Here is a 21,883-nt window from a genome sequence, read left to right as displayed (position 1 = left end):
TTTAAGAGCGATATAAAGTAGATTAATGGTTTCTTAGGACAAAAACAGGTTCGAGGGGCAATGGGAGGGGCCAATAATGGGGTCAGGGTTGCTTTTGGAAGTGATTAAAATGTTCTAAAATTGGTTGTGATGATAGTTGCATAACTCTGAGAATATACTAAGTTCTATTGGGTTGTACACCTCATTCATTCATTCGTTTAGTCAGAGTCTTGCTATATGACCCAAGCTGGCCTCAAACTCTCACTCTTCCTGCCTCAGCCTCCCAAGTGTTGTGATTACAGGTATGCACCACCAGAGCTGGCAAATTCTACGTCTCAAGTTGTCGAACCCTTTGATATGTTCATCATAGCTATTTTTAGATGCCATCTGTTGGGGATGGTGAAGGGGATTGAACCCCTGGCTGGCTTTTTGTGCATGGTAAGCAAGCACTCTACCACTGAGCTACATAGCCAGACTGTAGATACTTTTATGTTTTCTTTCTTTTCTTTTCTTTTCTTTTCTTTTTTTTAAGCTAGGGTCTCACTCTAACTCAGGCTGACCTGGAACTCACTCTGCAGTCCCAGGCTGACCTTGAACTCATGTCAATCCTCCTACCTCTGCCTCCCAAGTGCTGAGATGAAAGGTGTGTGCCACCACAACCAGCCTAGATGCTATTTTTTATTATTTATTTATTTATTTGATAGAGAAAGAGGAAGGAAGGGGGGAGGGAGGGAGAGAGAGAGAAGGGAAGGAGAGAATGGGCGTGCCAGGACCTCCAGCCACTGCAAAAGAACTCCCGACACATGTGGCCCCTCACGCCCTTGTGCATCTGGCTAATGTAGGTCCTGGGGAATTGAACCTGTGTCTTCTAGCTTTGCAGGCAAATGCCTTAACCGCTAAGTCATCCCTCCAGCCCCCTAGATGCTATTTTTTAAACATTTTTTGATATTTTATATTTATTTATTTGACAGAGAAAGAAGGACAGACAGAGAGAGAATAGGTGCGCCAGGGCTTCCAGCCACTGTAAACTAACTCCAGACATTTGTGCCCACTTGTGTATCTGGCTAACGTGGGTCCTGGGGAATCGAACCTGGGTCCTTTGGCTTTGCATGCAAATGCCTTAACCACTAAGCCACCCCTCCAGCCCACTAGATGCTATTTTTAATAAGGACTACTTGAACACAATATGTGCTGAGAAGCCAGATTTTGAGAAGAATACATTTTATATAATCCTACTTACATATGCTAGAAAATACAAGTGATCTACAATTACAGAAAGCATATCTGTGTTTTCTGATTGGGGTAGGAAGTAGTGGATTACCAAGGAGTTAGGGAGAGAAGAATGAACAATAAGGTCATCATCATGATAGATGTCATGGTCTTAGGTCTGTGTACGAGAAAAACTCACAGCTTGTCATTTAAACATGTACAGGGGCTGGAGAGATGGCTTAGCAGTTAAGCACTAAGTACCCATGTAAGCCAGAGTTCATTTGCAGTGGCTGGAGACCCTAGTGCACCCATTCTCTCTCTCTCTCTTTCTCTCTCTTTCTCCCTCCCTCCCTATTTCTTTCTCTGCCACTCTCAAATAAACAAAAATTAAACATGTACAGTTATAAAATAATTTTATCCTTTCATAAACCATCAACCAAAAAAGCATCCTAAAAAGCCATATATGCATATGGTCACCAAAATCTATGTATAGGAGCCAGGTGTGGTGACGCACACCTTTAATCCCAACGCTTGGGAGGCAGAAGGAGGAGGATTGCTGTGAGTTTGAAGCCAGCCTAAGACTATAGAATGAAGTCTAGGTCAGCATGAGTTGGAGACTGTAAATTAAAACAAAAAATAGGGGCTGGAGAGATGGCTTAGTGGTTAAGGCATTTGCCTGCGAAGCCAAAGGACCTAAGTTCAATTCCCCAGGACCCACATAAGCCAGATGCACAAGGGGGCACATGCATCTGAAGTTCATTTGCAGTGGCTAGAGACCCTGGCACACCCATTCTCTCTCTCTCTCTCTCTCTCAAATAAATAAAAATAAAGCTAATAAAAGTTACTTACAGGGCTTGAGAGATGGCTTATTAGTTAAGGCCCTCCTGCTCCCTGAGAGGCTGTAGGCCAGGATGTCACTTGCAGCAGCCTAGGCTGGGGAGTTCCTGCTACCCACAGCAAACCACTGCAGATCTGTTCAGCCTTGAAGCCGGCCAGAATTTCCAAATCCTACATACCTTAGAGAATCCTACTGAGTGCTAATCCTTTGTAATGATCCTGCCAAAGTCTGCAATAACCCTGCAAAAGCTCTGCTTAATTCTACCTGCAGACACTTCAAGAATTCTACAAGCCCCCTAGACCTGTCTCCACAGTTTGGAATGGTGGGCTTGAGTGAAGCCCTTGTGCCCTGCCTCCAAGATTCCCTGTGCAGAGGAGGCCCAGGCCTGCATCTTTGATTTGTGTCCATCTGTGTCAGGCCAAAAGCCATCCTGGTCTCAAACCCTCTGAAACGTTTTCTAGGGAGCCAGGAGCAAGGCTGTGGACGAGGCTGGAGGTAAGTGAGAGATGAGGGATGGCTTCCAGCTTCATTCCACTGTGCTACACCAGGGAAGCCCCTTCCTCTCTACGGGCCTTGGTTTTCCCATGTCTGATGAGGGTCCAGCTATCTATAAGCCCCTCCTAGTTCTTGCAAGGGTGTCATCTAAGCTGGGAGCCAAGCTAACCATTCAATTTACCTATGTCTTAGGGAGTCACACCAAGATAGGAAGAAATTGGCAGGGATTTCACCTTGGCCTCCAGAACCCAAAAGAGTAGGGGAAAGCAGAGGGCATCCATGTGGGCTGGGCAGCAGGCGGGGAGTGAGAGCTGTGGGCAGAACCTTGGTGTATCAAGGGGCCATAGGACACAAAGGGAATGGAAGGCTCCCTGGGACAGGGCGGGGCGAGTGAATTGGACTTTAGGCAATATTTAGCCAGGAGAAATGGGAAGGCAGAAAGGACACCGGGAGCTCTACAGACAAATATCTCAGGCCTGCATCCCTCCTCCTCTCTTCTCCAGCCATAGGAGAGAAGGCAGAGACTGCCCGGCTGGTTTGGTGACCTTGTGCCTGGGTTATGGCTCCTACGTGCTCCTGACTCAACCTGGGCAGAGCTTACTTCCCACACCCTCAGGGTTGCTCCTTCCCTCCTGATGGCCCGCAGCCCCTGCCTGGCTGTGATCTCCGTGTGCTTTCTCCTAGGAACTAAAACATCCTGCAGGGTCCTGTGAATCACTCTGGGCTCAGGTCCAAGGGTCTCACCTGTTTTGATGTGTGTGTGCCAGAGGGAGAAGAGAGAGAGAGAGAAAGAGAGACCTATGAACATATACTTACATGAATGACCACACATGTGCACATTAGCCTATGTATAATATGAACATTCACAGGTGCATTTGTGCATACCTCCATGCCAAACAGGTATTTGTGCATTGATCTACAGGTGTGTATGAGGTGTGCATGTAAGCATATGCATATCCTAGCAGGTAGCCCATGGCTGTAGATGCAAATGTTTTCTAGTGATGATGGCGGGGAGGGGGGATTGCATATGTGGACATGCCAAGAGGAGGCCATGACCTGACTCAGTCACTGGGGATTTGGGGATAGGTTCATGCCACCTCTTGCCCTGTCAGAAGGGCACACCCTCAGACACCCAGCCCCGGAGTCCCCACTGAGCCTTGGAGGCAGCTCACAGCTCACACTCCCCCTGAACCTGGGCACAATACCTAGCTGAAATCTTAGAACTATATTAGAGGTCTCCTTCTGCAGAACTGACCTTCAATTCCCAGAGGTAGGGATAAAGCAGCATGAAGGTGTGGTGGTTTGAATAGATGGCCCCCAACATAGTCAGTGTTTTATTAGTTTGTAGTTTGCTTCTGCAGCCACCTGGCTGGAGGTGGTGTCACTGGGCGGATCTTAAGGTGTGATGTTGGGTTTCAGATTTCAATCTAAAGCTATGCAAAGTGTGTCTAGCTGGAGTTCCTGGAGTGTGCTGTGCTGGGTGGCTTTTGGCTTGTGCTCCTCTCTCTGTGTGTTTGGTCAGTGAAACCAGGCCAGCTTCTTCTGCCATTATGGAACTTCCCCTGGATCTGTAAGCTTCAATAAATATCCCTTCCTCCACAACTGTGCCTGGTCTGGAAGTTCATCTCAGAGAACTTCTACATAGGGCTAAACTATAGACCCTGTATTTATGCTGTGTGTCAGAAAGGAGTATCCACAGGGGCCAAAGTCTGGCCACTTGGTGGTAGAGGTCCAGGATGACCCTACAAGTACCCTCCAAGTGTCAGCAAAAAGGGAAGTGTGTATGAGAGTAATGTGCTTCCTGTCACCAGGCATGGAAGAGTGAAGATTTCTGTCTGGGAAGGTTTTGGATTCAGTGACCCAGAAGCACCCTTGTCCTCACCTGACCCCCTGGCACCTAGTAGGATGCCTGGTGTGTGTGTGTGTGTGTGTATGTGTGTGTGTGTAGTGGGATCTATGCCACTTCTTGATTTTGTAATGAATAAACAAGTAAGGAATAAAAGGAGAAAACATACTCAAGCAGGTAAGGCAAGCAAATGCTCCCCACATGAGCATCCTGAGACATTGCAGAGTGGTTAAAATCCTTTGCTCATGATTGGATTGTGGGGGAGACTCGCGAGGATGCCTAGCCTAGCACAACAGGAGTTTATTGCTTGGCGGAAGTAAACATTGCTCTAAGAATGGTGAGGGTCACATGTGAGGCAGACCCAACTCCCAGAGACCCGTTATGTGACCTTAGTTTTCCCCACATGCACTACAGGAGAGCCCACGGGTTATCCTCTCAGACTCTCTGTGCTAATGCTCTTCATGAGGTCAGGCACTGGCCCAGAGGAGACAGGGTCTGAGGCCCCAGAGAAAGCAGATTCTAAAAGTTCAACCCACACAAAGTGGCTGCAGGAGCAGGCCCTCTGTAGGGAAGGGGAATGTGTCCACTCACAGGCTTGGTGGCCAGTAGCAGCCCCTATGACACAAGCTTGATAAATATTTGTGCATGGAGACCAGAGCTGGCTCAAAGAGACAAATTAGACTTTTGCAGCTGAGAGGTAAGAAGTGTCTTCCGGACAGTAGGAACAGTGTAAGCAAATGTCTCAAGAGGCTGCCTGGAAGCCCCGAGGAATCCCTTCTAGCCCAGAGGCAATCAAAGTACGGTGGCTGGGCCAGCAGAAGCAGCATCACCCAGACCCTCTAAGCCAGAAACCCTGGGAAGGGGAGACAAGCTGTTGGACAAACCTAGCAGGTGACATGGATACACCAAGGCCTACAGGGTGAGGGGACTGTCCCAAAGTCACAGAGAGAATGTGTCCCAGCTGGAAGACCCTAGTAATTAATCCCTGTGAGTTCCTGCCACCCAGAAGCCTCTCTTCTTCCATCCCAGCTGAGTGTCCAGCCAGAGTAATTTAGCATGGAGCCCATCAACCGGACAGTGGTCTCCGAGTTCATCCTGAAGGGCTTTTCTGGCTACCCAGCCCTGGAGCACCTGCTCTTCCCTCTGTGCTTGGCCATGTACCTCGTGACCCTTTTGGGCAACATAGCCATTGTGGCGGTGAGCGTGTGGGACTCCCGCCTGCACACACCCATGTACTTCTTTCTGGGTAACCTCTCTATCCTGGACATCTGCTACACGTCCACCTTCGTGCCCCTAATGCTGGTCCACCTCTTGTCATCCAGGAAGACCAGCTCCTTTATCGGCTGCGCCATCCAGATGTGTCTGAGCCTGTCCACAGGCTCCACGGAATGCCTGCTGCTTGCCATCATGGCCTATGACCGCTACCGGGCCATTTGCCGGCCACTCAGGTACCCTGTGCTTATGAGCCACGGACTATGCCTGCTGCTGACAGGAGCCGCCTGGGTGCTGTGTCTGCTCAAGTCAGTGACAGAGACAGTCATTGCCATGAGGCTGCCCTCGTGCGGCCACCGCGTGGTCAGCCACTTCACCTGTGAGATCCTGGCGGTGCTGAAATTAACCTGCGGTGACACGTCAGTGAGCGAGGCCTTCCTACGGGTGGGTGCCATCCTCCTCCTGCCTGTGCCCCTGGCCCTCATCTGCCTGTCCTACACGCTGATCCTGGCCACCATCCTACGGGTGCCCTCGGCCGTGGGGCGCCGCAAAGCCTTCTCCACATGCTCAGCGCACCTGGCGGTGGTGCTCCTCTTCTAGGGCACTGTCATCTTCACGTACATGAAACCAGCGAGCAAGGAGGCCTGCGTCTCGGACCAGGTCCTCACGGTCCTGAATGCCATCGTCACCCTCATGTTGAACCCCGTCATCTATAGCCTGAGGAACACGGAGGTGCAAGAGGCTGCAAGGAAGGTCTGGGGCAATAGACGGGCCTGCAGGTGAGGGAGGGCAGGGTTCTGCGTGGGTACAGGTCTCGGTTCAGTAGGTCATCGTATGCCAATATCTCCATGAAGCTACGTGTACCTCTATCCCAGAAACTCAGCACCAAGCCTCCCCTAATGCTGACACAGAATCGCTCGTAAGTCTCCCTCTTCTCCTGCGCTGTCGCAGCCCAGTGCCTGTCCCTGGGCAGCCTCTGGAAATGGTGGCTCAGGCCTGTGATTCCAGCACTTGCGAGATGGGGGCAGAAGGATGAATTTCAGGTCAGCCTGTGCTACGTAGCAAGACTCTGCCTCATCATAACACTAAATAAATAAATGGCTTCCGCCTTGCCTCTCCTTTCAGTCTCTCCTCAGTGGGACCTCCAGAGGGATTATTCTGTAAAGCATGTATGATTGTATCACTCTCCTGACTGAAATCCATACCTGGCTTCTCACTACCCTCAGGATGAAGTTGATGCTCGTCAGCCCTCACAGCTGCCCTGCTGAGGAGCTCCCAGCCTTCCGCCCCACAGTCTCCTACCTCACAGTCACATACAGCAGCTAGACGCAAGCCTCGCCCTTCCCCACACCGCCCCGCGCCCTTCTAGAGCTTCCTCCCCACGGCAGCTCCGCTCAGCACACACTGTGCGTGCAAGTGGACTTCCTGGACCTACCTTGTTCTTCTCACTGTGTCGCTCCTGTCTTCTTGGTTTCTACTGTTAATTATACCAAGAGCAGGGGACATTAGCTCCTACTCTGACCCCCACCCACCTTGTCCAACCCCAGCCCCGCTCAAGTTTATGAAATACATACATGAACATGACAATGTACAGATGCTTGCAGCAGAGCCATGGTCCTTCCCAAAACTGAGCAGAGCTGAGATGAGATCCACACGTGACAGGCAAGGCCTAACCTCTCTGGAGGTGACAGCAGAGGCCACAGTGAAATCCAGGAGGCCAGAATTGCAGAGCTGTCTAGCCCTGGGACATCAATGATCCAGAGGAGTGCGGAACCTAGAGCACCTGCCCCCCCACCCCCCTCCCCCCGCTTAGTAGCTGGAGCACTTTGCAGAGCCCCTGCCGAGCATCGTGGCCTCATCTGGCTTTCAGAAGCTCACTCTGCCCCTCCTCATCCCATCCCTGGGACCCTGCCATAGCTGCCCATGTGGGGTGCCCAGACTCTGCATAGCTGTTCCTTTCTGAGAGTTCATGTGAGTGGAATGTGCCCAGAGTCGCAGGGCACTTCCAGTCCCCACCCCACCCTGGCCTCAGTGGCATCTCTGCATCGTGTAAGCTGGGCTTAACCTCCAAGCAGCAGTCCTGCTGTCCACTAGCGGCAGATCTGTACAGCCCCACATCAGCTCTGTTCCCCCACTGGGCCATCTGTTTCCTCTGTCACCGTGAGGAAGGATAAGACCACAGGAAACTAAGGAGACGTGGGACCAGAAAGAAGCCCCTCACCTGGAAACTAGCTGGCATTTCCTCTTGACTGAGTCAAGAGCCTTCAGCCCACCTGATAACATCCAGATTGCCTGAGAGATAATATTCACTTTCCTGGAGACATCTCAAATAAGGATGTTCAAAACAACATATGAACTCCATTTACTTAGGGCCGAACTGTTTGTGACCTTAAGTTTGTGCTAACTCTCTCTTCTTATCCCTAAAATTGAGCAATGCCTCTCATAAAATCACCATACAATTTCATTTACAGAAGGTAATACTTTAAGATGAGAAATAAATCAGCTCATGTATTTTTATTTAAGCTTTAAATTTTAATTTTTCAATTTTGTTGAATCTTTAAATCTTGTAGTAAATTACATCCTTTGAGCAATGTAACTTAGAAAACTGTAGAGTTGGACTGGAAGGATGGCTTAGCAATTAAGGCACTTGCCTGCAAAGTCAAAGGATCCAGGTTCAATTCCCCAGGACCCATGCCACATGCATCTGGACTTCGTTTGCAGCAGCTGGAGGCCTTGACTCTCTCTCTCAAATAAATAAAATCATTCACTTAAGAAAACTGTAGTCATTGTAGGCACCTAAGCACAACGCTCTGTCCTGTCCTTGTCCTGTGTGCCTAGATTTGTCCTGAAATTCTTTCCTGCGGTGTTGTCAAGGATCTGACTTTACTTCTGTCCCCTCTCAAGAGGGGGAATTCCTCAGTCTACTGGAGGCAATGCTGGGCTGCATCTCCATATCACCACTGACGAGTAGAGGCCCAAGAAGCCACCACTGCTCTTGGGTTCTCCTCTGGTCGTGTGTGAACGATGGCTGGCAGTGGGCAGGCCATCCTGCTGGGCATTGGATGCCTGAGAGAAGTGTGGACTTTATCCTGGGGCAGGCACTGGGTATTTCAGTCTAATTTATTGGGTTTACATTAGCTACCACTTTTCCTCTATATGCTTAGGGACGTTTTCCACTATTACGCCTATTGTTAGGTAAGGGGCAGGGAATCCTGCAGTGTCATATGCAGCTGGGGTAGATGGGAGTAAGTGAATGTGAACTTGCTACGCAATAAGTAGGAAATATGAACCAGGAGCTTAAGAAACTTCCAGACCATCTGACACCCCTCCCTCCTGACTGCTATTTCTAGGAATCTAGTCACAGTCAAAGAGCTACATACAAGAATAGTAATTACAGCATTATCTGTAGTAACCAAAGTATACTGGCATCCAGCTATAAAAGAATGCTTAAGGGCCTGTGGAGATGGCTCAGATGGTAGAGTGCTTGCCATGCAAGCATGAAGACCTGAGTTCGGTTCATCCAGGTAAAAGCCAAGTGTGAAACATACCTGTAATCCCAGAACATAAAAATTTAGATGTTGGGCCTGAAGAGATGGCTTAGTGGTTAAGGCGCTTGCTGGCAAAGCCAAAGGGCCCAGATTTGATTCCCCAGCGCCCGTGTAAGCCAGATGCACTAGGTGGCACATGCATCTGGAGTTCGTTTGTGGTGGCTGAAGGTCCTGGTATGCCCATTCTCTTTCTCTCTCTCAAATAAATATATTAATGTTTTTAAAATCTGGGTGTTGAGATACAAGTCTGTAACCCCAGTCATGGGGGGCGGGCACAGAAACTGGGGAATTGCTGGGATTTGCTGACCAATGACAGACAGCTCTGGATTGAGGGCGAGACCTCCTGTCTCAAGGAAACACATGGTTGAGCCACAGAGATCACTCAAAGTTCTCTGGCCTTATACCCACCCATGTACATGACATGCTCACCTGCATGCACACACACATGCATACACCAGACATACCACACACATACTCTACACACACAAAAATAAATAAGGTGGAGAGGACTGGGGAAGACACCTAATATCAGCCATTAACCTCTGTCTCCCCATGCACACACACGTATGTACACATGCATGTGCACACACATGTATATACCCACACTCATATAAACATAAGACATGTCATAGTACAGTATAACAAAAACATCTGATGTTTTATTTAAGGCTGTATTTCAGTATCTAAAGTAGCCAAGTTCTTATTTTTTATTGGGGGAACGTATGGGAAAGGGAAAGAAGAAACCATGTAAAACACATGAGCACAAATTGAGCCTGACTTTAAAAGGTCCCTCATATGCAACTGACATCTCACACCACACAAGCCGTTATCTTTCTTTGCAGTTGGATGTATCTAAGGCCTCCCAGAAATTCTAGATGGAGACAACTCATTTTACTAGGCACTCAGACTATTCAAAGGCAGTCCAGGACCACATGCAAGGGGAAGGGCTATGCCAAGGCCATCCTCACATTCTCTGTCCAGCATCTCTCCTGTGCCCACCTCACATCAACAGGGGCCTCCCAAGGCAGGATAAGGAACCTGGAGTCCCCAAAGCCCAGGTCCCACAGCTGCCAAACCTGCTACTTTGTATAGTTGCAGAGTTTGAACTTTAAATTGGGCAGGGACTATATGGTCCCTGAGAAGGGATCATACGGGCTATGTAGCAAGGGACCAGGAGGCTGGTCCTTGGGGCCTCTTGGCCTGATTTACCCTAGCACATTATACCCACTGGGTAATGAATTCAGCACTTCCCTGCCAATTCCCCCAAGCGCCAGCCCCCTGTATAGATTCATGCCATCAGGCCAGTATATAGGAGGTAAAGAGCATTTATCTGGCACATTATTCTCATGAAAGTGTCTTCAAGACGTTTAAAAGCTGTAATATTTGCTTGTGGAGAGGAACATGAGAATAATACCCTCCACCACTCACTGGATATGTACCATGTGCCAGGCTCTGTACTGAGCTTGACTTTGCCTCACTACACCCTTAAGACAACACCTTCTCCAAGGAAATACCACCTCTCCTCTTACAGTAAGGAAACTGAGGTTCAAGAAATATAGCAAGCCTACAGTAAGGAAACTGAGGTTCAAGAAATATAGCAAGCCAGGCATGGTTGCACATGTCTGCAATATCAAGATACTTGGGAGGCAGAGGCATAAAGATTGTTCTGAATTCAAAGCAAGACTGGCCTACATTGTGAGATTCATACCAGCCACAGTTACACAGTGAGACCCTGTTAAACCAACCACCTACCTGTTAGCAGATGTCAGGACTGAGCACAAACCATCAGCTTGACTCCAAAGCCTACCCTTAACTTTCCTGCCATGTGGGACAGAAAAGATGGCCAGGAATCCCAGACCCAAGCATCTCAGGAAAGCTAAACCTAAAGCTTTCTGCTGACTATGCCCTTTTCTTTTCAAATAATTTGTGAAGCTTGAAATAAGTATTAAATGGCTAGATTCACCAGCAATAGAACTGATGTCATATTCACTTTTGAGCGGGAAGGAGCTTTCAGACCTCAGAATTGGAAGTTTCTGGAAAAGTGTGAGGAAATGTTTCAGAGATGACAGAGCACTGAAATCACCCAATTGAATGGCTCCATTTCTCAGAAGGAGGAACTTCACCCAGATCATACAACAGAACAGGAACAAAAGCCAAAAATCAAACCCAGGTCTCCTCCTTCCCAGTACAGAGCTCATTCTACGTACCACCCTGCCTTCTGGGATGTGTAAGCCTGCAAAATGAAACTAGAGAATTATTCTTAGAGACACTCAACGTCCTGTCAGTCTGGAAATCTAGTTTTCTGGGACATATCAGAATATGTGCCATTGGCACACATATGCTAGCATTGCTTTTTGAGTGTTTTTTGTTTTGCTCTGTTTTTGTTTGCTTGCTGGCTTGTGGGTCTGGCCTAGTACTATATAACTCAGGCTGGCTTCAAATCTCCAATCCCATTGCCTCAGTCTCCTGAGTGTCACTGGGATTACGGGCATGTGCTACCATGCCCAGCTTTAGAACAGATTAATGTATGATGTGTGTTTGTGTGTGTGCATGCATGCCATGGCATGTGTGTGAGTCGGGGACAAGGTCGGGTGTGAGTCCTCACCTTCACCATGTCTGAAGCAGGATTGCTCACTGTTCACCACTGCATTCACCAGGCTAGCTGGCCCAGCGCTTAACAGGGATTCCCATTTCCAACTCGACTCCCACCATAGGCGCACTGGGATTATACATGTGCTCCCACATCTGGCTTTACATGGGTTCTGGGGATCCAAACTGAGATACTCATGCTTGTGCAGCAAAGCACAACATCCACTTAGTTGTCATCTCAGCCCTGTGTGATGTGAATTACCAATGAACCCAAATGCAGTGGGGCTGCTCACCAGGATTGCTAGTTCTCTTCCTTCTTAGCATGTTAGAACGGACAGTGGTTTGTGGGCAAATGTGAAACATGTCACTTCTGGATCTGAACATTCAACTGCTGGCAGAGGGGAAGTAACATATCATTCTCCAGCCACATTGGTAATGTCCCAAATGGAAGAGGTCCCTGTCTGCTAGGGTCAGCCCTCTGAAATCCACAGTAGACACGAAGCTAGCAAGAAACCTTTACCATGTTAAGCCATTAAAATTAAGAGGTTGTGTGTTACTATGGCATAATCAGTCCACCCTGACTGATGCTCCCTGATGCCCAAATTGCAGTCAAAGCTGCCCATAGCTCAGCAGTGTGGGGGTTTTTCTATACTCGGATTAGACTAGTTCTCACTGCCCTAATGTGTTGTGATCAGATTATACAGCGAGGAAGCCCTGCATGCTCCTGATGTAGCTCTCCACAGAGAGCAGCTGTTCCCAAAGCAGGACACTGTTCTTTCCCTCACAGCCTCTTTTAGCAATCACAATGGCTTCCTCTTTTTTGTTGTCTGTTGTTTGTTTTTGTTTTTGCTTTTCAAGGTAGGATCTCACTCTAGCCCAGGCTGACCTGGACTTCACTGTGTAGTCTCAGGGTGGCCTTGAACTCATGGCGATCTTCCTACCTCTGCCTCCCTAGTGCTGGGAGCCACCACACCTGGCTCACAATGGCTACATCTTTCTGACAGAGAGGGAAGAAGGCATTGGTAAGACACAGGGATAGAAGATCAGGATGTGGAGCAGAACAAAAGCACCAAATCTCAATACAGGGCTCAGTTAGAATGGCAACCCCTGACACTCCTGTGTACAGGGCACTGGAGGGTGACAGTGACCAACAGCCCTTCAAGTCAAGAGTTCACTACTCACTACTCAGTCTAGTCAAAGTGGTGCCAGAAAGACAGCTCGGCATTTAAAGGTACTTGCTTAAAATAAATAAGTAACAAATTTAAAAGAGAGAGGAACCATTATGGAAGAGGCGGCAGAAAGAATCTAAGAGCCAAAGGAAGGGGAGGAGTGCTTACAGTACTGTCTTCCATACATAAAGTGGCCTTGATATTCATGACCTCACAGTGGCTGATGCTACCTACACAAGACCTGCATAATAGAATAAAAGAGACTATTTGGTAAGAAGGGGGATTTGGGAGGAGGAAAGGGGAGGGTGGTGGCAGGGGATTATGATCATGGCATATTGTCTATATTTATGGACGTTCTCAACAAAAAGTTAAAAATACACAAAATAATAAAAGAGAGAGCACACATAAAACCGTAACACAAGGCAGAATGAAATTAACCTGTGTCCAGAGTCAAGTGGCCGTCCTGTTGCAAGTTCAGTGGAGCTGTCTGAGGTGGCTGCACAGACGGAGTGAGCCTTGGGGGAGCACTAGATGAGAAAGGCCAGTCCAGCTGGTGGCTACCTCAGAGAAGAGGGGTGAGATTGGACTGGGGACTTTGTCCATCAGCAGAAGTGGTCTGGTAAGACTTGTGAGGGATGCAATACAAGTGAGGCAGGAGGGCAGGGAAGAGCTTGCTTACAAAAGCCTCAAATGTCCTCACCATTCCCACTTGGTCTTTTTATGAGAGACAAGGATGGAAAAGAGAAGGCAGATTCAGGTGGGTTCCCACCTTTGACCTGCTTGAAAACAGGTGTCAAAAGTTGAGATGAGGGGCTGGAGAGATGGCTTAGTGGTTAAGCGCTTGCCTGTGAAGCCTAAGGACCCCAGTTCGAGGCTCGATTCCCCAGGACCCATGTTAGCCAGATGTACAAGGGTACAAGGGGGCACATGCATCTGGAGTTAGTTTGCAGTGGCTGGAGGCCCTGGCGTGCCCATTCTCTCTCTCTCTCTCTCTCTCTCTCTCTCTCTCTCTCTCTCTCTCTGCCTCTTTCTCTCTGTCTGTCGCTCTCAAATAAATAAATAAAAAATAAACAATTTTTTTTTTAAAGTTGAGATGGGGCTGGAGACATGGCTTAGTGGTTAAGGCCTGCAAAGCCTAAGGACCCAAATTTGAATCCCCAGTACCCATGTAAGCCAGATGCAAAAAGTGGTGCATGCATCTGGAGTTCATCTGCAGTGGCTAGAGGCCCTAGTATGCCCATTCTCTACCTGCCCCCCCCAAATAAATAAATAGATATAGATATATAGATATAGATATAGTAAGTTGAGATGGGGCTAGAGAGATGGCTTAGTGGTTAAGATGCTTACCTGCAAAGCCTAAGGACCCATGTTCAACTCTGCAGTCCCACATAAGCCAAACACACAAAGGTGATGCAAGCACAAGGTCACACTTTCCCACTAGGTGGCGCAAGCATCTGGAGTTTGATGGCAGTGTCAGAGGCCCTGGCACACCAATCTCTCTCTCATTCTCACTCTTGTTCTCTCTCTCATAAAAAATTTACAAAAAAAAATTGAGATCAACAGTCTTTCTGTAACAACACACCCCACAAACACAAAGTCCTTCTTTTCCAGATGTCAAGTCAGACTTTGCCAGACTCAGAAAGATTCTCAAGGGCCTAAAGGCCAGAGTGAGAAAGAGATGTGTCCAAGGTCACAGAGCAAAGTAAGTGAGTGACTGCAAACTTCAGGGCACAGCCCCAGCACACAGTCAGTGTACAATGATGATCTGTGGAGCCAGCATATTAATGAGCCATCACTTCATCGTTTTGTCAAACCTCAGAGGCGTTCTCTATATTTTCACATGGATAAAACTGAAGGTGAGTTACTGAGCCCGAGTAAGCAACTTAACAATCATCTCACTTCAAAGGCTGAAAGTGTTGCTCAGTAGTAAAGGGCTCACCTAGCATTCATAAGAGACCCTGCATTCAATCTCCAGAACAGAAAAAAAAAAAAAAGATAGAAAGATGGAGGGAGGGAGGGAGGGAGGGAGGGAGGGAGGGAGGGAGGGAGGGAGGGAGGGAGGGAAAGGAAAGGGAAAGAAGAGGAAAGTAGGGGAAGGGAGGGGAGGGGAGGGAGAGAGGGAAGAAAAGAAACCTTCACAGATTCTGGGGGGAGAAAGTGTCATGAAAAACACTGGAACCTTGTCTGTAATGTGGCAAGTTCAGCCTCAAGGTTCCTGGGACTGAAGATGCATGGAGCCTCAACTTGTTACCATACCGCCCTGGTAGCTTACTGGCCCCTATATGTCTCCTCTGTGCTGCACAACATCTCTATTTTTCAAAGGGAAACAGTTTAGAATCCAAATGATGCAGTGAGCATCACACAGCCAGCTTGGGCTGCTAGGAGGCAAAGCTGGGTTTCTGTATCATGCATTTAGTCCCAGTCGAGTACCTGTTCTTGGCAGCACTCACTGTTTTGCGGTGCCAGGAGGAAGGAGAAAGAATCCTGTTCTCAGGGTGTAATAGAGAAGGCAGGTCCACCACTCACTATACAAAAACTTGTAGAGAGGAATAGCCAAGGGCTGTGGGGAGGAGACACAGAGCTGGGCTCTGAAGCATGAAAAGTGACCCCTACTGAGGGAGGGAGGGAGGGAGGACATGCGGACACTGCACAAAGATGTGGAACTGGGAAAAGACGTGGTTTATTCAGGGTAGCAGGGCTTGAGCCTGAGGAACACTGTGACCTCTTTCTACCTCTCTCCTCCCAAAGTCAGTCAACAACTGATCATGCTTTGCCAGATTAGTGCCTAGTGTGCATCCCTGCCAATCTCATTGATCCTAAAGCAATATGGAAGCCAAAAAGTGAATCACTGGCTTTCATGACTGCAGTCAACCCCTGTGACCAGAGGCTCTGCTGAGATATGTGTATTCTTATACTTCTTTTTAAAAAAAGGAATGGTCTATAGTTCCTTCCTTAAGGAGAAATGATCATAAACCAGACTTACACATTCTGGAGAACCAGCATATTCCATCTCCGTGGTCCAAAGGAATACTAGGTGAGATTACCTATCACATACCTGCCTTCCAGAGCGTGCCTCACCTTGGGGCACAAGGGATAACAACTGTGACAAGTGCGGAATTTTTCTTTACTTACTCCTTTTTGTTACTTCTGAAGCTCCAACACCTGAAACAATACCTAGCAGAGTAGGTGCTCAATATTTATTGAAGAACCTGAACTACTAGGGGCCCAACTGTCATGTGAAGTCATAATCTAAAACAGATGCTGCTTTGAGGAGTTAAGTACACTGGAAAAGCTGGGTGTGGTGCCTATAATCCCAGTGCTGCTCAGGAGATAGAGGCAGGAGGATGGAGAGTTAGAGGCTAGCCTGGGCTACATAGGGAGACCCTATCTGAAAAGAAAAAAACAAAACAAAACAAAACCCTTTAGATTTCAAATGAGCATGTCAAACATGAGTCTACTCTGTGATCTCCTCTGGTGACCCCTCTCTTCTGGGCAGGGAAGCAGTGAGGAGCTTAGAAGGCCAGAATATACTATGTCCTTCCCTAAATCACTTCAGTAGAACCACAAGCTGATAGACCTGAAGTCCAACTCTCCTGTTACATAGATGGTGAAACTAAATTCCAGAAAAAGACACTGACTTGATACAAGTCACACATCTACCTCACTCATTTCCCAAGCCAGCCAGAACTTGTTCCAAAAAGCTGTGTGGTTCTGATGGAGAAACAGAGTGAGACGGATGGTACACACCACACAGCAACGACAGGATACATCCTGCTGGGGCTTCAGGAGCACCCCAGCCCAGAGACTGCCCTCTTCATGCTTTGTCTGGGCATCTACTGCATGACTCTACTGGGAAACTTGCTCCTTGTGGGGCCGATCGTGCTGGACCCTCGCCTGCACAGTCCCATGTACTTCCTTCTTAGCAACCTCTCTCGTATAGACATCTGTGGCACCTCCTCCTCCATGCCTCTCATGTTAGTCAACTTCCTAGAAGCCCAGAAAGCCATCTCCTTCCTCAGTGGCGCCCTGCGGATGTACCTGACCCTGGCACTAGGGGCTAGAGTGATTGCCCTGGCTGTGATGGCATATGACTGGTATGTGGCTATCTGCCAGCCACTCAGATACTCGGAGCTCGTAAGTGGGGCGGTATGCACACGAATGGCAGCACTGGGCTGGGGAACACATTTTGCCAGCTCACTGCTGCAGTCCATCCTTGTCTGGCACCTGCCCTTCTGTGGCCATGATGTCATCAATCATTTCTTCTGTGAGATCTTGGCAGTGCTGAAATTGGCCTGTGGGGACATCTCCCTCAATGCGCTGACATTAATGGAGGCCACAGCTGTCCTGTCACTGACCCCATTCCTGCTCATCTGCCTCTCCTACATTTTCACCCTGGTTGCCATTCTTAGGGTACCCTCTGCTGCAGGCCAGCACAAAGCCTTCTCTACCTGCTCTGCCCACCTCACAGTGGTGCTGGTTGTCTATGGAGCCATCTCCTTCTTGTACCTCAAGCCCAAGGCCAAAGACCCCAGTATGGATAAGAGCATCACACTATTCTATGGGGCTGTGGCACCCTCTCTGAGCACCCTCATCTACAGCCTGAGGAACATGGAGGTGAGAGCCACTGTCACTGCTCTCCTGGGAGGAGATCTGTTCTCCAGGAAAATGTCCTACTTTCACTGCTGTCCTCCATCTCTAGCAATCACAGCAGGCTAGATTATACTGTGGTTATGATCTCAAAAATGACAATGGCGCCGGGTGTGGTGGCACACGCCTTTAATCCCAGCACTCGGGAGGCAGAGGTAGGAGGATCGCCGTGAGTTCAGGCCACCCTGAGACTACATAGTGAATTCCAGGTCAGCCTGGGCTAGAGTGAAACCCTACCTCAAAAAAAAAAAAAATAATGACAATGTCTTTGTCAATAAAGTTGCTTTCTCCCTCGTGCTTCAGGAACATTAGGCCTTGGCTGGGGTTCCAATCTGCATCACTGTCTTTGCCCCTCTGGGACTTGGGATGACAAAGCCCTTACAATCCACGAGGTTGCCAATCACCACGACAGAAGAAAACATCTGCAGAAACTCTTCGGCCTCCATTCACAAGTGGCACACGCCCCACTCTCATCCACTAGCCCCAAGATGCAGAGCCACGGTAACATGAAGTGGGAGGGGAAGCCCAGCTAGCAAGGGAAGAGAGGACTGAGGGATTTGGGGATCCCTACAGACCACATGCTGTCCCAGAGGGCCAATCCAAGAATGACTATAGATTTGGTTTCCTCTGCCCTAACCGTCTTTATGGGCCCCTCCTGGGCTCATTATTCCAAGAAAGCTATGGTTAGCTCACTTTTGGCAGTTTTGTACTAGATCACCCAAACCAGTTTGGAAGGTACCCCCTAGGATTTCCTTCTTGTGTGAGTCTAGCTGGTTGCTAATAAGAGACGTGCACATGAGCTTGGCAGACAGTGGTAGTGTCACTAATATACTGGCTGACCTTAACAGTGTAGTCCATCCACTTCAGGCCAGATCACCTCCCTTGGCTTTGCTCAGGCCCGGCCAGGCACAGCTCTGTGACACAACGTGCTAGCTTCTCCTTCAGGCCATGTGTGCTGCTGAGCTTGAAGTCAGTGACAACTGAGCACGGTTCCAATTCGTTGTTCTAAGCTCTAATTCTTACTTTCCCTCCTTTCACATCCAGCTTCCTTTACCAACTGCAGCCCAGTGGGCCTGCAGCAGCTTCAGGCCCAATGCCAAATGCAGAGCACCTCTTGCAGAGGACTCTCCAAGTGCTCCCCTGTCTCCCCAAGTCTGATCTCTACAATAAAATCCTCCTATCACTCAGAGTGGCTCTGCCACTTTGCTCGAACCCCAGCGGGTCACCACTCCTCTGATCAAGGGCATATTCCATGGCTCTTCACTGCCACGGCATTACCTTCAGAGTTCTCAAGGCCCCACCCCTCCCCCAGCCTTCTTCCCTGTAGCACCTCCACCAGACAGCCCCTCCCTACACTGCTTCACCAGGTCTTTGCTCTTGCTGCTCTCAAATCTCCAGAGCCGTTTTCAAGGCCGGTTTGGACACCATCTTTTTCTTGCATTCTTTTCCACTGCATGTAGAAACTGTTCTCTTCAATCCTGTGGCACTTTATTGGGACCTTGCACCTGAGATCTGTTCCATCCTGGCACATGACTTTTCATCGCCATGACAGCGCCTTCTGGGCAGGATGTTACTGGCTCTGACTCAGGTCTGCAGCTCCCTCCGGGCCTTACAGGATTATCAAACTGAATTGTCACATGGAAGCTCTGGGGGTTATCACCATCTGAGAACTGGGCCCTGTGTTGCTGGAAATGCTCTAAGCAGTTGTATGTGAGCAAGGAACTCAGTGTCACTCCGTGCAGATACGTGCAGAGGAGCAGCAGTGCCTGCTGGCCTCAACCATGTCCAAGGCAGGAAAGGCTCACTGGATCTTGGATTCTCCCCACTGATCCAAGTCGGCCGAAAACTGGCGATGCCAAGGACTGGTTCAGTTGCTATTCTCAAGCCTGTCTTATTGTTTGTCCCCTAGAACTCTGAAAGCACCTCAAATTCATAATGTCTCAAACTGAACACTGAGAGCTAGTTCCCCAACCACAGGCCTGTCACTATCTTAGGAAATGGCATCATCACCCTAGTCAGAAGGATGGTGGTCATTGCCCACCACTCGATATATTCAGTCAGTCACGAAGTTGGTCCCTTTTTCCTCACGGGTACTGTGTAAAGCAGCTTTCACCATTTCTCTCTCAGTGTTATCTGTACTCTCATCCTCCAAACTTCCCAAGTTCATCACTCACACATCAAAACACCAATCTGGTCACGCTACTCTTAGAGAAACCCCACTATCTGCCCCACCACATCATTGGCTGCTTGCCTCCACCATCTCAATAATCATAAACACACACAAACACACGTGCACGTGTGTGCGTGCGCGCACACACACACACACACACACACACACACACACACACACGAATCAGGCCCACTGCTTTCTTCACAGCCCCATCAACAAAGTATCAGTCTTGCTTACCAATGTTCTTCTCCCACCCTGCCCATGACCTTTGCTTGTATGTACTGGACACATGACATGCACCAGGTAGGCACTGCGCTAAGTGTCCTGAGTGCTTTATTGGCCGGGGATCAGATGGAATGAAGAGTTCAGGAAAGGAATGCAAGATGGGCCTTATGATCACAGATGACTCTCTCCCAGTAGTTTGGCGTTACGGCAACAAATGCAATCTTCACTCAAGGCCACGTCTGCACAAGCCCCTTCCAGCCCCTGCTGTACTCTGCTCAGTCCAGAATCCCAGTTATCTGGGTTCAAGAATCCTACTAGCCTGCTTCTGCCCATCTCATTATGAGGGAATAGCATTTCTGATATAGAAACCACCTTTTCCCTGCCACACACATTCACTCAGCTGGCTACTTCATCCTCTACTCGGTGCCCCAAGGAACAGATTTTTATTGCAGAAAGTAGAGAATAAATGATGTTTCCCTGGCTTTTGAGCTTCAAAAGCCTAGGCCCCGGAGGGAAAAGAAAGGGCTAAGGTACAGGGAAGATTTGAGAGAAAATGTAAGACTCCTACCCTCCAGATTAATGAAAGGAAGCCGGAAGGAAGAGGAGGAGGGATGTAGCATGAGCACTAGCACAGAAGGCTCCCTAATAGCAGAGGGCCCTGAGCCAAGATCGTGGCTGACTACAGGGTTTAAAAGATGAAACAACTTGAGCCTCCATTGTCGAGTAAAATCCAGAGCAGCAATGGCTCTGTGGGACATCGGGGTAGCCAAAGTCTTTAGACACTTCATGTGTGCCACAGAAATGAAGGGCAGAACTTCAGGATGAAAGGGTTGTGCACACAGGAATATGGACCCTGTCAGCACATATACAGATGACCTGTCCTGCTGCTGATTGGAATAAATTGGGATGATGAAATTTCAAAGGGTGGGTGAAATATGGACACTAATGACCAGAAAGTTAGTTCTCAGAAAATACTTGGCATAATGTATGACCTTCAGAACTAAGCTATGACCCCACTGAAGAAGGGAAGAAACTCCAACAGCCAGGTGTGGTACATGTCCGTAATTCCAGGACCCAGGAGGAGAAGGTAAGATCCTGGGATTCAAGACCAGCCTAGGCTGTGTAGTGAGTTCCAGGACAGGCTACTTACACAGTGAGATCATTTCCAAAAAAAAGAAAAAGAAAAAGAAAAAAGAAGAAGAAATCCCAGTTGATAAAAGATTGCTTCTAGCACTTAGGGAAAAAAGTAGTGGCTCAAAATAGATGTTACATTCTCATGATTTCTTCGACATCTGAAATGTACCTGTTACTCCAACTTCCTGCTGCCTCTGCTTCCTTCTGGGTAGCTGTGGGCATCACGGAGGATCTATCTCACTGGCTGGTCTCAGTGTACACACACTGAGTACATGTACACACATGCATGCACACACTCCTCTTATCAGAGAGGGTCTGTCTCTCTGACTGATCTCAGTGTATAGACACAGAGTACATGTACGCACACATTCCTCTTGTCATGAAGGGTCTGTCCCTCTGACTGGTCTCAGTGCATACACACTGAGTACATGTACACACATGCATGCACACACTCCTCTTATCAGAGAGGGTCTGTCTCACTGACTGATCTCAGTGTTTGCACACTGAGCACATGTACACACATGCACACACTCATCACAGAGGGTCTGTCTCACTGACCTCAGTGTACACACACCGAGTACATGTACACACATGCACACACACATTCCTCTTGTCACGAAGGGTCTGTCTCACTGACCTCAGTGTACACACACCAAGTACATGTACACACAAGCACACACACATTCCTCTTGTCACGGAGAGCCTGTCTCACTGCCTGATCTCAGTGTATACACACTGAGTACATGTACACACAAGCACACACACTCCTCTTATCATGGAGGATCTGTTTCATTGACTGATCTCAGTGTACACACATTGAGT

At 48.5% G+C, this 21,883-nt stretch overlaps 2 protein-coding genes across 2 annotated transcripts; both read left to right on the top strand.

The window, feature by feature from the left end:
• The first annotated feature begins 5,423 nt into the window (after positions 1-5,423).
• LOC101612362 (olfactory receptor 13J1) lies at positions 5,424-6,362 on the top strand. Its single transcript, XM_012948784.2, is given in 1 exon segment — positions 5,424-6,362. A coding segment is annotated over 1 exon segment (939 nt).
• A 10,237-nt stretch (positions 6,363-16,599) lies between these two features.
• Positions 16,600-17,601, top strand: LOC101607828 (olfactory receptor 2S2-like). The gene has a single exon (XM_045159616.1). It carries the CDS (start codon positions 16,600-16,602, stop codon positions 17,599-17,601), a length of 1,002 nt encoding a protein of 333 aa, XP_045015551.1.
• Positions 17,602-21,883: the final 4,282 nt, after the last annotated feature.

The sequence above is a fragment of the Jaculus jaculus genome, chromosome 1 (genome assembly GCF_020740685.1).
Source record: "Jaculus jaculus isolate mJacJac1 chromosome 1, mJacJac1.mat.Y.cur, whole genome shotgun sequence".
In the NCBI taxonomy this organism is placed as follows: Eukaryota; Metazoa; Chordata; class Mammalia; order Rodentia; family Dipodidae; genus Jaculus; species Jaculus jaculus.
Note: the sequence above shows the minus strand (reverse complement) of the source record. Positions and strands in the feature narration are given on the sequence as shown.

What these genes read in the sequence shown, in the direction of transcription:
- LOC101607828 (XM_045159616.1), top strand. Translation starts at nt 16,600, where the DNA reads ATGGAGAAACAGAGTGAGACGGATGGTACACACCACACAGCAACGACA.